Here is an 11,922-nt window from a genome sequence, read left to right on the forward strand (position 1 = left end):
AAATAAAGCATTTGGGTCTGAGCTCACCACTTACCTAGTAAGTACCACACTCCAGGTTCGGTGTCACCCAGTCGCCTTCTGGGAGTTCCCGGGGCACTGACGGGCCGCGTGTGCGCAAAATCCATTGGACCCGAGATGCTGGGCCCGCCTGGCCCAGGTCTTGGGCGGGGATGGGAGGTGGGGGGGTGGTGGAGGGAGGACACAAAGGCGGGCGTCGCCCCAAGCTCGGACAGCTTCCTCCACCTGCGGGACTCGAGGACAACCTATCCGTGTGGCCCCGGCGCTGGGCGGTCTGCGGGGGGTCTGCCTGGCCCCTAGAGCCTCCGGCCATCGCGGGCCGTGCGATTCGGGATGATTTCCAACGAGTGAGTGTTCCCGATGTCCCCAGGGCAGAGCAAGTGGGTGGGCGCTTGTGGGCAGGATGTGCGCGGGCAGACCCCAGTGGCGGCTGGTGACCCGAGTGGGGACTCCATGACCGCCCTCCCCTTCCCCCGCTCCCACCCCTGCCCGTCCCGCCCTGTTACAAAAACTGGAGCGCGGGGAGCGGCCAGGTTTGGGGGCCACTAAAAGCAGCCAGCGCGCACAGCCTGGGGATTTTGGAAACTTGCTTTTCACATCCAGCTGCTTGGTAGTTAGGTCCCTCTTCTCGGTTCCCTCCCCTGGTCCCTTTCTCCCACCACATCCCCTTCCCCCAGCCTGCCTGTAAGAGTTACCATAATATCAACAACAACAACAACAACAACAAAAGTCCAAATTGCAAGTTTAATTTTTGCCTTCTTTTCAGAGGGGCTAGGAAGGTGACTGAGTGGTAGGTAGAGTGCTTGCCTAGCATACAGGAAGCCCTGGGTTCCATTCCTCAGTACCATATAAACGGAAAAGCTTCAAGTAGAGCTGTGGCTCAGGTGGTAGAGTGCTAGCCTGGAGCAAAAGAAGCTCAGGGACAGTGCCCAGGCCCTGAGTTCAAACCCCAGGACTGGCACCAAAAAATAAAATAAGCTTTAAGGATTAAAAACATATTACTGACCTTCCTTCCTTCCTTCCTTCCTTCCTTCCTTCCCTCCCTCCTTCCTTCCTTCCTTCTTCCCTCCATCCCTTCCTCTTCTCCTCCTCCTCCTTCTTCTTCTTTTTCCTCTTTTTGTGAATCCTGGGGCTCTTGAACTTAGGGCCTGGACACTGTCCCTAAGCTTCTCTTGCTCTACCACTTGAGTCACAGCTCCACTTGGAGCTCTTTGGTGGTTAATTGGAGGTAATAGTCTCACAGACTTTACTGAGGTGGTTGGCTTCTGAGATTCTCAGGTCTCAGTCTCCTCTAAGTAGCAGGATTATAGGCATGAGCCATCCATACCTAGCAATTTCTCTCTCTCTCTCTCTCTCTCTCTCTCTCTCTCTCTCTCTCTCTCTCTCTCTCTCTCTCTCCTCTCATCTTTTAAAACTCTGGATTGGAGGCTGAGATCTGAGGATTACTGTTGGAAACCAATCAGGGCAGAAAAGTCTCCCATGAAACTCATCTCCAATTAACTACTCAAAAAAAAAAAAAAAAACAAAATGGCAGGAAAGTCTGTGAGACTCTTATCTCCAATAAGCCACCAGAAAATAGGAAATAGGAAGTGGCACTGTGGCTCAAGTGGTAGAGTGCTCACTGTGAGCTGAAGAGTTCAAGGACAGTGTCCAGGCCCACAGCTCAAGCCCCACAACCAAAAAACATAACCAACATAACAAAAAACAAAAAACAAAAAACAAAAAACAAAACACTCCCCACAAAACAAAAAAAAAATGACCACACCCCCCTCCCCCCCAAAACCCCCCCAAAACCCTCTGGAACAGCTGGATATAGTGGGTAAACACCTGTAATCCTAGCTATTTGGTAGAAGGTCAGGGGCAGCTTGGCAATTTAACAAGACTTTGAAAATAAATAAATTATTTATTTATTTTTTGGTTGGTCATGGGCCTGAACTCTGGGCTTGGGCGCTGTCCCTCAGCCCTTCAGCTCAAGGCTAGCTCTCTACCACTGGAACCATAGCACCACTTCTGGCTTTTTCTGCTTATGTAGAGCTGAGGAATCGAACCCAGGGCCTCAAGCATGCAAGGCAACCACTCTACTGCTGAGCCACCTTCCCAGCCCTGCAGTTTCTTTTTTGAGGGGGTTGGGGGCCAGTCGGGCTTGAATTCAGGAGCTGGGTGCTATCCTTGAGCTCTTTTGCTCAATGTTAGTGCTGTACCCCTTTAAGCCATAGCACCACTTCTGGTTTCCTGGTGGTGAATTAGAGCTAAAAATCTAATGGACTTTCCATCCTGAGCAGTCTTTGACCTATGATCCTCAGATATCAGCTAGGATTACATAGGGTTACAGTAACTAGGATTATGTGCATTAGCCACCAGCACCTAGCTGAAGATTGCTGTTTTTTTTTTTTTTTGTTTTTTTTTTGTTTTTTTTTTTGAGGTCTGGTCGTGGGGCCTGAACTCTGGGCCTGGGCGCTGTGCCTCAGCTCTTAAGTTCAAGGCTAGCGCTCTACCACTTGAGCCACAGCACCACTTCCTGCTTTTTTCTTTTGGCTTATGTGGTGCTGAGGAATCGAACCCAGGGCCCTAGGCATGCGAGGCAAGTGCTCTACCACTGAGCCACCTTCCAGCCCCAAGATTGCTGTTTTATGGCTAATCAGGCCCTGGGTCCAATTGCTTGGTACCACATGCACAAAAATAAATAAAACAGGCCGGGCGCTGGTGGCTCACGCCTGTAATCCTAGCTACTCAGGAGGCTGAGATCTGAGGATCGCGGTTCAAAGCCAGCCCGGGCAGGAGAGACCGTGAGACTCCTATCTCCAATAAACCACCAGAAAACCGGAAGTGGCGCTGTAGCTCAAGTGGTAGAGTGCTCGCCTTGAGCTGAAGAGCTGAGGGACAGCGCTCAGGCCCAGAGTTCAAGCCCCACGACCGACAAAAAAAAAAAATAATAATAAAACAGATTGTTTTGGGGCTGGGAATGTGACTTATTGATAGAATGCTTACATAGAATGCATGAAGCCCTGGGTTCGATTCCTCAGTACCATGTAAACAGAAAGGCTGGAAGTAGCACTGTGGCTCAAGTGGTAGAGTGCTAGCCTTGAGCAAAAGAAGCTCAGGGACAGTGCTCAGGACCTGAGTTCAAGCCCCGGAACTGGCAAAAAAAAAAAAAAAAAAAAAAAAGCACAGAGCCAGGTGCTTGTTGCTCATGCCTGTAGCTCCTATCTACTCAGGAGGCTGAGATCTGAGGACCACAGTTCAAAGCCAGCCCAGGCAGGAAAGTCTGTGAGACTTATCTCTAATTAACCACCAGAAAACCTGAAGTGGAGCTGTGGCTCAAAGTGATACAGCACTAGCCTTGAGCAAAAGAGCTCAGGGTCCATGGGCTGGGAAGGTGGCTCAGTAGTAGCATGCTTGCTTTGCATGCATGAGGCCCTGGGTTCGATTTCTCAGCACCACATAAGCAGAAAAAAAATCCATAAGTGTGCTGTGTCTCAAGTGGTAGAGTGCTAGCCTTGAGCTTAAGAGGTGAGGAACAGCGCCCAGACCCAGAGTTCAGGCCCCACAACCAGCAAAAAAAAGAGCTCAGGGTCCAGCTGGAAATGTGGCTTAGTGGTATAGAATGTTTGCCTACTATGCATGAAGCCCTGGGTTTGATTCCCCAGTACCACATAAACAGAAAAAGTGGAAGTGGCGCTATGGCTCCAGTGGTAGAGTGCTAGCCTTGAGCAAAAGCTCAGGGACAGTGCCAAGGCCTTGAGTTCAAGCCCCAGGACTGACAAAAAAAAAAAAAAAAAACAGCTCAGGGTCCATACCAAGGCTCTGAGTTCATGCTCTATGAGCAACCAGAAATAAACAAACAAAAAGGACACACACACACACACAAACAAACAAACAAAAAGGACACACACACACACACACACACACACACACACACATGTGCATGCACTGGTCCTAGAGCTTGAACTGAGGGCTTGCTTGCAGTCCCTGAGGTTTTTGGGTGCTCAAAGATAGCACACTACTACTTGAGCCATGACTCACTTCTGCCTTTTGGTGGTTAGTTGGAGATAAAAGTCTCATGGACTTTCCTGCCCAAACTGGCTTCAAACCATGATCCTCAGATCTCAGCCTCCTGAGTAGCTAGAATTACTGGTAAGAGCTACCAATGCCCAACCCTCCACCAAAAAGCCAGAAGTAGAACTGTGGCTCAAGTGGTAGAGTGCTAGCTTTGAATAAAAAGGCGCAGGAACAGCACCCAGACACTAAGTTCAATCCCCTGGACTGGCAAAAAAAAAAAAAAGAGTTTCATGGACTAGAAATTTCTGTCCCTGCTGGCTTCAAACTGTGATCCTCAGATCTCAGCCTCCTGAGTAGGTAGGGTTAGGTGAACGCCACTGGCACTGGCACCCTGCTAACCCTAAGGTTTTTTTGTTTTGTTTTTTTCTTTTTTTGTTAGTCCTGGGGCTTGAACTCAGGGCCTGAGCATTGTCCCTGAGCTTCTTTTGCTCAAGGTTAGCACTCTACCACTTGAGCCACAGCTCCACTTTTGACCTTTTCTCTTTATGTGGTACTGAGGAGTTGAATTCAGGGCTTCCTGCATTCCAGGTAAGTACTCTAACACTAAGCCATGTTCCCAGCCCCCTGAAGTATTAAACATTTTATTTTGATTGTTAATATTATTTGCCAGTCCTGGGGCTCAAACTCTGAGCCTGGGCACTATCCCTGAGCTTCTTTTGCTCAAGGCTAATACTCTACAACTTGAGTCACAGTGCCACTTCCAGCTGTATATGTGGTACTGAGGAATTGAACCCAGGGCTTCATGCATGCTAGGCAAGCACTCTACCAATGAGCCACATTCCCAGCTATTCCCCTTCTCCCCGTTAAGGCCAAGGCTGTACAATTTGAGCCATAGCTCTACTTCCCTCCTTTTTGAAGCTTAATTGGAGATAAGAATGTCAGAGGCCGGGCATCCTTGTCTCACACTAGTAATCCTAGCTACTCAGGAGAATCTTGGTTTAAAGGCAGCTTGGGCAGGAATAGCTATGAGACTTTTCTCTCCAGTTAACCACCAGAAAACAGGAAGTGGAACTGTGGACTTAAAGAGCTAGAGTACTAGCCTTCCTTGAGCAAAAAAGCTCAGGTCCTGAGTTCAAGCTCCAGGACTGACACACACACACACACACACACACACACACACACACACACACACACACACACACACACACACACACACACACACACACACACACACACACACACACACACAAGTCTCAAGGATTTTTCTTGCTGGAGCTGACTTCCAGCCACAATCCTCAGAGCTCAGCCTTGGAATAGCTTGGATTGCAGGCATGAGCCACCTGTCCAGCTCTTTTCCTTATTTAGAACAAATATTGGATTATCCTACTTGGTTCCAAGTACTCGATCTTCTTCTTCTTCTTCTTCTTCTTCTTCTTTCTTCTTCTTCTTCTTCTTCTTTCTTCTTCCTCCTCCTTCCCCTGGGGCTTGAATTCAGGGCCTGAACACTGCCCCTGAGCTTCTTTTGCTTAAGGCTAGCACTCTCCCACTTGAGTGAATCACAGTGTCACTTCTGCCTTTTTCTGTGTATGTGGTGTTGAGGAATCGAACCCAGGACCTCATGCATGTAAGGCAAGCACTTTACCACTGAGCCATCTTGCCAGTCCCCTGATTTTCTTTTTCTCAAGGCTAGTGCTCTACCACTTGAGCCACAACTCTACCCTTAGCTTTTTGGTAGTTTTTTTATGGAGATAAGAATCTCACAAACTTTCCTACCCAAGCAGGCTTTGAGCTGTCATCCTCAGATCTCAGCCTCCTGAATAGCTAGGATTATAGGTGTGAGCCATAGGCATCTGGCTTAAAATCATACTTCTTAAAGAGTTTCATGGGGTAAAATATTTTATGTATGGATTAAAATAGTAAATGAGGGTATATTGCTTAGCTTAGTGGTAGAGTGTCTGCCTTACATGTATGAATCCATGGGTTCGAGCCTTATACAAAGAAAGAAAGGAAAGAAAGAAAGGGAGGGAAAGAAGGAGAGAGGAAAGAAGAAAGGAAAGAAAAGGGAAGGGAATTGAGGAAGGAAGGAAGGAATGGAGGAAGAAAGGATGGTAAGCTGAAATAATTAGTTCAGAGTCAACTAACAAATTATACGTTTATGCAATGTATTTTTTGTGGTGCTAGGAATGGACCCTGGGGTCTTGTGCATAATGAGATTGTATCATTGGGCTCTGAAAATAACAGAGCTGGCTGTATAGCAATGGTTGAGTGCTTATGTTCCATGAGGAAGGCCCTGGGTTCACTCTTTTGCACCATAATAAAATAGCAATCATAAGCTTCCTAGATGTTAACATAAACTACTGATTTAGTGAACACAAGTGTATTTTAAGGGCTGGGGGCATGGCTCAGTGGTAAAATACTAGCCTAGCAGGTATGAGGCCCTGAGTATTCGAGATAAGAGTTTCATGGACTTTCACTAGCCTAGCAGGTATGAGGCCCTGAGTATTCGAGATAAGAGTTTCATGGACTTTCCTGTCTGGGCTGGCTTTGAACTATGATCTTCAGATCTCAGTCCCCTGAGTAGTTAGGATTACAGGCTTTTTTTGGGGGGGGGGGATCAAACCTAAGGGGTTGCACTTGTTAGGCAAGTGCATTGCCACTGAGCTATGTGCTAGCCCAGAAACTACATTTTAATGAAAGGAAGTATAACCCATGGAAGGTTTGATTTAGGGACTAAGATCCACGTCCTGTTAGCTGGAGGCTGTGGGTCCTGCTTACCTGGGTCTCAATTCATGACCTGCCAATTCACTGCCACAGAGTAAATCATCTAGGAATGCCACCAAGAGTAAACTCAATGTCTTTTATTAACTTGTCTCAGAAAAAAAAATGTTATGTATGAGCTAGCCACAGACAGTGAAAGAACAGGCTGCTCAATTGTGTGGACACCTGGAGGCAGAGATATTTGGAAACCATTTGGGACACTGTCTACTCTAGAACACGCATGTGCGTGCACATATGGGAAGGTGGGCCTGCATTGTCTAGCATTATGGCGATGGGAAGCCAAGATTGTCTTTTTGCCTCTAAGGGTCTTAGAGGAGCCACAGGTAAGTTGAAATTCCCCGCCATCACTGTAACGATGGATGATTACCAATTTTAATTTAGTTGAATAAAATGATATACGTGAGACTAGTATTGTGAAAACAATGAGTAGTATTATATAATTATATTAAAAGTTCATAGTTATTATGTATAAAATTTGAATGGTTTCTGCTAGTTGCAACTTAAAATTCTTGACTAGGGCTGGAAAGGTGGCTCAGTGGTAGAGCGCTTGCCTTGCATGCCTGAGGCCCTGAGTTCCATTCCTCAGCATCACATAAGCAAAAAGAAAAAAGCCGGAAGCCGGGCACTGGTGGCTCACCCCTGTAATCCTAGCTACTCAGGAGGCTGAGATCTGAGGATCACAGTTCAAAGCCAGCCCGGGCAGGAGAGACCGTGAGACTCCTATCTCCAATAAACCACCAGAAAACCGGAAGTGGCACTGTAGCTCAAGTGGTAGAGCACTGGCCTTGAGCTGAGGAGCTGAGGGACAGCGCCCAGGCCCAGAGTTCAAGCCCCACGACCAACCAAAAAGAAAAAAAAAAAAGAAAAAAAAAGAAAAAAGCCGGAAGTGGCGCTGTGGCTCAAGTGGTAGAGCGCTAGCCTTGAGCTGAAGAGCTGAGGGACAGCGCCCAGGCCCAGAGTTCAGGCCCCATGACTGGACCCAAAAAAAAAAAAAAAAATCTTGACTAAATTATCCAAAAATAGTATATATATATATATATATATACACACACACACACACACACATATATATGTTGGATAAAAATTATATATATATATAATTACATATATATATATATATATAAAATTTTTATCCAACATTTCACTAAACCTTTTTGGTTATTATTTTGATACACATAAAATGCTACTTCAGGTGGGGCGCCAGTGGCTCACACGTGTAATCCTAGCTACTCAGGAGAGTGAGATCTGAGGATCGAGACTCTTATTTCCAATAAACCACCAGAAACTGGAAGTGGTGCTGTGGCTCAAGTGGGAAAGCACTCGCCCTGAGTTGAAGTGCTGAGAGACATTGCGCAGCCACAGAGTTCAAACCCCACGACCGACAAGAAAATTTAAAAATAAAATAAAATGTTACTTCAAAGTTACTTCCTCCCCCCCTACCCCCCCCCCCCATACCAGGGTTTGAATTCAAGACCTTAAGCTTACCCAGCTTGTGTTCTAACACTTAAGTCACTATTCCAGCTCAGTTTTTTTTTTTTTTTCCTGATATTGGAGTTTGAACTCAGGGCCAGCTTTTTTCCTCAAGACCAGCCCAGCTTTTTGTTGGTAATTGGAGATAGAGTTTCACAGATTTCTGCTGTGCTGGCTGTGAACCTTGATCCTCTTTATCTTTTTTTTTTTTTTTTTTTTTTTTTGGTTGGGGCTTGAACTATGGGCCTGGGCACTGTCCCTCAGCTCTTCAGCTCAAGGCTAACACTCTAACACTTGAGTCACAGCGTCACTTCCAGCCTTTTCTGCTTATGTGGTACTGGGGAATCAAACCCAGAGTCTCATGCATTAGAGGCAAACACTCTCCCACTGAGCCACCTTCCTGGCCCTATCCTCTATATTTTAGCCTCCTGAGTAGCTAGAATTACAGACGTGAGCCACTGGCACCCAGTTTACTATTTCAAACTGACAGGTAGAAAACAAGTATTTTCTGTGATCTATGTTTATTCTTGGATCAATCATTTCTTCATATTCTGCACATTTATTGATTAGTATCTTGATGTTTTGCGTATAAGTTAATTAAGAGGTTTAAACATTTCATGGCCACCTTCTTCCTCCTCCTCTTCTTCCTCTTCCTCTTCCTCTTCCTCCTCCTCCTCCTCCTCCTCCTCCTCTTCTTCTTCTTCTTCTTCTTCTTCTTCTTCTTCTTCTTCTTCTTCTTCTTCTTCTTCTTCTTCTTCTTCTTCTTCCTCTTCTTCCTCTCCTTCCTCCTCTCCTTCCTCCTCTCCTTCTTCCTCTCCTTCTTCCTCTTCCTCTTCCTCTTCCTCTTCCTCTTCTTCTTCTTCTTCTTCTTCTTCTTCTTCTTCTTCTTCTTCTTCTTCTTCTTCTTCTTCTTCTTCTTCTTCTTCTTCTTCTTCTTCCTCCTCCTCCTCTTCCTCTTCCTCTTCTTCCTCCTCTTCCTCCTCCTCCTCTCCTTCTTCTTCTTCTTCTTCCTCTTCTTCCTCTTTTTTTCTCCTCCTCCTCCTCCTCCTCCTCCTCCTCCTCCTCCTCCTCCTCCTCCTCCTCCTCCTCCTCCTCCTCCTCCTCCTCCTCCTCCTCCTCCTCCTCCTCCTCCTCTCCCAGTACTGGAGATCGAACCTCAAGCCTTGCATATGCCAGGCAATTACTCTACCACTGAATTGTATACCACTAGTTCCACATGCATATTTCGTAGGAAGAGTAGTTGAATATTATCATTTTTTATTTCAGGACATTTTCACTGTGCAAATATTTTTGAAAGTTTTAATGCATATACAAACAGCTAAGTCTATGCTTCTTTGCTGTCAGACTGACTTGTTTCATATACCAAAAAAAAAAAAAGAGGTGTGATAAAGTATTCAGAAATAAAGAGCTATGAGCTACTTTCCAAAACAGAAGGAAAATCTCAGCTAACTGGTTTCTGTTGAGCCTAGAGCTAGGTTGACATGAACTTTGCTGCCCTGGGCAGGGAAGTGGTGAGCTCAGCCTCCTCCGGCTATGGCTCTAGCTTCCTTCCAGTCTCTGTCAGTCCCAAGACAAACTGAGTGCATGGAGTGTGAGGTCTGCCTGGTGCAGTAGACACAGCCTCGTCTGACCTGAAAGGGACATGCCGCACTGACAGGATATGGGTGACTGCTTCATTTCCTTATTTTGACATTGGCTTTATAAATTGCATTGTGAATCTTTCCTGTCCATTTCTTCATTATAGTCCAACTTAGGATGACAAACTCATGAAATTATCATTTTAGCCAGACTGAAGTACATAAGCAGGGCAGTGGTAACAATGTAGAACATTTAGAATTATCTGATAAGAACTGAACATTTATTCCTATTCTCCAACACACAACAATTCCTGCTAATAACTACATTACAAAATGCTGCCAGATTCGGTGAATTGTTAATCCAGGAACTTGCTAGGTACCAATGACTGACACCCATAGCTTACTTAAGAGGCTAAGAGAGAGATTAACATGGCTCAAAGTCAGCCCAGGAAAAAAGGATCCAAAACTCCACTTCCAAAATAACCCACAAAAAGCTGAGCTAGAGGTGTGCCTCAACTTGTACAGTAATAACCAAGCAAGCATGAAGCCGTGAGTCAAAACCCCAGTACTGGGGAAAAAAAATAAGTTCAGAAAGTAAGAAAGTACATTCTGGGTGCTGGTGGCTCACACCTGTAATCCTAACTACTCAGGAGGCTGAGTTCTAAGGATAGTGGTTTGAAGCCAGCCCAAGCAGAAAAGTTCCTGTGAGATTATTATCTCCAAGTAATCACTCAAAAACTGGAAATGGAAGGCTGGGAATGTGGCTTAGTAGTAGAATGTTTGCCTCACATGCATGAAGCCCTAGGTTCCATTCCTCAGTACCACACACACAGAAAAGGCTGGAAGTGGCATTGTGGCTCAAGTGGTAGAGTGCTAGCCTTGAACAAAAGAAGCTCAGGGACAGTGCTCAGGTCCTGAGTTCAAGCCCCAGGACTGGCAAAAAAAAGAAAGAAAGAAAGAAGAAAGAAAGAAAGAAGAAAGAAAGAAAGAAAGAAGGAAGGAAGGAAGGAAAGAAGGAAAGGAAGGAAGGAAGGAAGGAAGGAAAGAAAGAAAAAAGACTAGCATATATATTCAGAAATTCCTTTAAAATAAATACCTTTTGCCAGGTGCTGGTGGCTCACACCTATAATTCTAACTACTTAGGAGGCTGAGATCTGAGGATGGAGATTTGAAGCCAGCTTGGGTAGCAAAATTTGTGAGATTTGTGCCAGGCACTGGAGGGTCATGCCACCAGTATTGTGCTAGGACCAACACACGTGAACACACATGCACACACCAAAAAAGAAAAAAGAAATTCTTACAGGTCTCAGTCTTCTGAGTAGTGAGGATTACAGATGTGAACCACTGGTACCTGACTTGAATTTGTTTCTTTATTCAAAAATTGGTTGGGGGTGGGGGGCGTCTGGGAAGGTGGCTCAGTGGTAGAGTGCTTGCCTAGCATGCATGAGGTCCTGGGTTTGATTCCTCAGAACCACATAAGGGAAAAAAGCTGGAAGTGGCACCATGGCTCAAGTGGTAGGGCACTAGCCTTGAGCTGAAGAGCTGAGGGACAGCACCCAGGCCCAGAGTTCAGCCCCTATGACTGAAAAAAAAAAATGATTGTGGGGCTCAAAGTCGTGGCCTGGGTGCTGTCTCTGAGGTGCTTTTGCTTTGCTCAAGGCTAGTGCTGTACCATTTTGAGCTACAGCTGCACTTCTGGTTTTTTGCTGATTAACTGGAGATAAGAGTCTCACAGGCAAGGGCTGGCTTTGAAGCACGATCCTGATCCTCATATTTCAGCCTCCTGAGTAATTAGAATTACAGGCATGAGCCACTGGTGCCCAGCTGAATTTTTTTTTTCTCCTTTCTTTTTCCTATTTTCTTTTCTTTTGCCAGTTCTGGGGCTTGAACTCAGGACCTGGGCATTGTCCCAGAGCTTCTTTTGTTCAAGACTCGCACTCTACCACTGAGCCACAGCACCACTTCCAGCTTTTTCTGTGTATGTGGTACTGAGGAATGGAACCCAGGGCTTCATGCATATGAGGCAAGCACTCTACCACTAAGCCCCCTTCTCAGCCTCTGAATTTCTTTCTTTTTTTTT

General features: G+C 45.9%; 1 protein-coding gene across 2 annotated transcripts in view; it reads left to right on the forward strand.

Annotated features, from left to right (window-relative positions):
* The first annotated feature begins 208 nt into the window (after positions 1-208).
* Positions 209-11,922, forward strand: part of B4galnt2 (beta-1,4-N-acetyl-galactosaminyltransferase 2 (SID blood group)) — a 31,059-nt gene continuing 19,345 nt past the window's right edge. For both annotated transcript variants that reach the window (XM_070028289.1, XM_070028291.1), the window contains exon 1: positions 209-365. In XM_070028289.1, coding sequence (XP_069884390.1) covers positions 352-365 — 14 coding nt within the window. In that variant the 5' untranslated portion in view covers positions 209-351. The remainder of the gene's footprint in view (positions 366-11,922) is intronic.

Source organism: Dipodomys merriami, unplaced genomic scaffold, assembly GCF_024711535.1.
Source record: "Dipodomys merriami isolate MVZ:Mamm:240054 unplaced genomic scaffold, mDipMer1.0.p SCAF_19, whole genome shotgun sequence".
Classification (NCBI taxonomy): Eukaryota; Metazoa; Chordata; class Mammalia; order Rodentia; family Heteromyidae; genus Dipodomys; species Dipodomys merriami.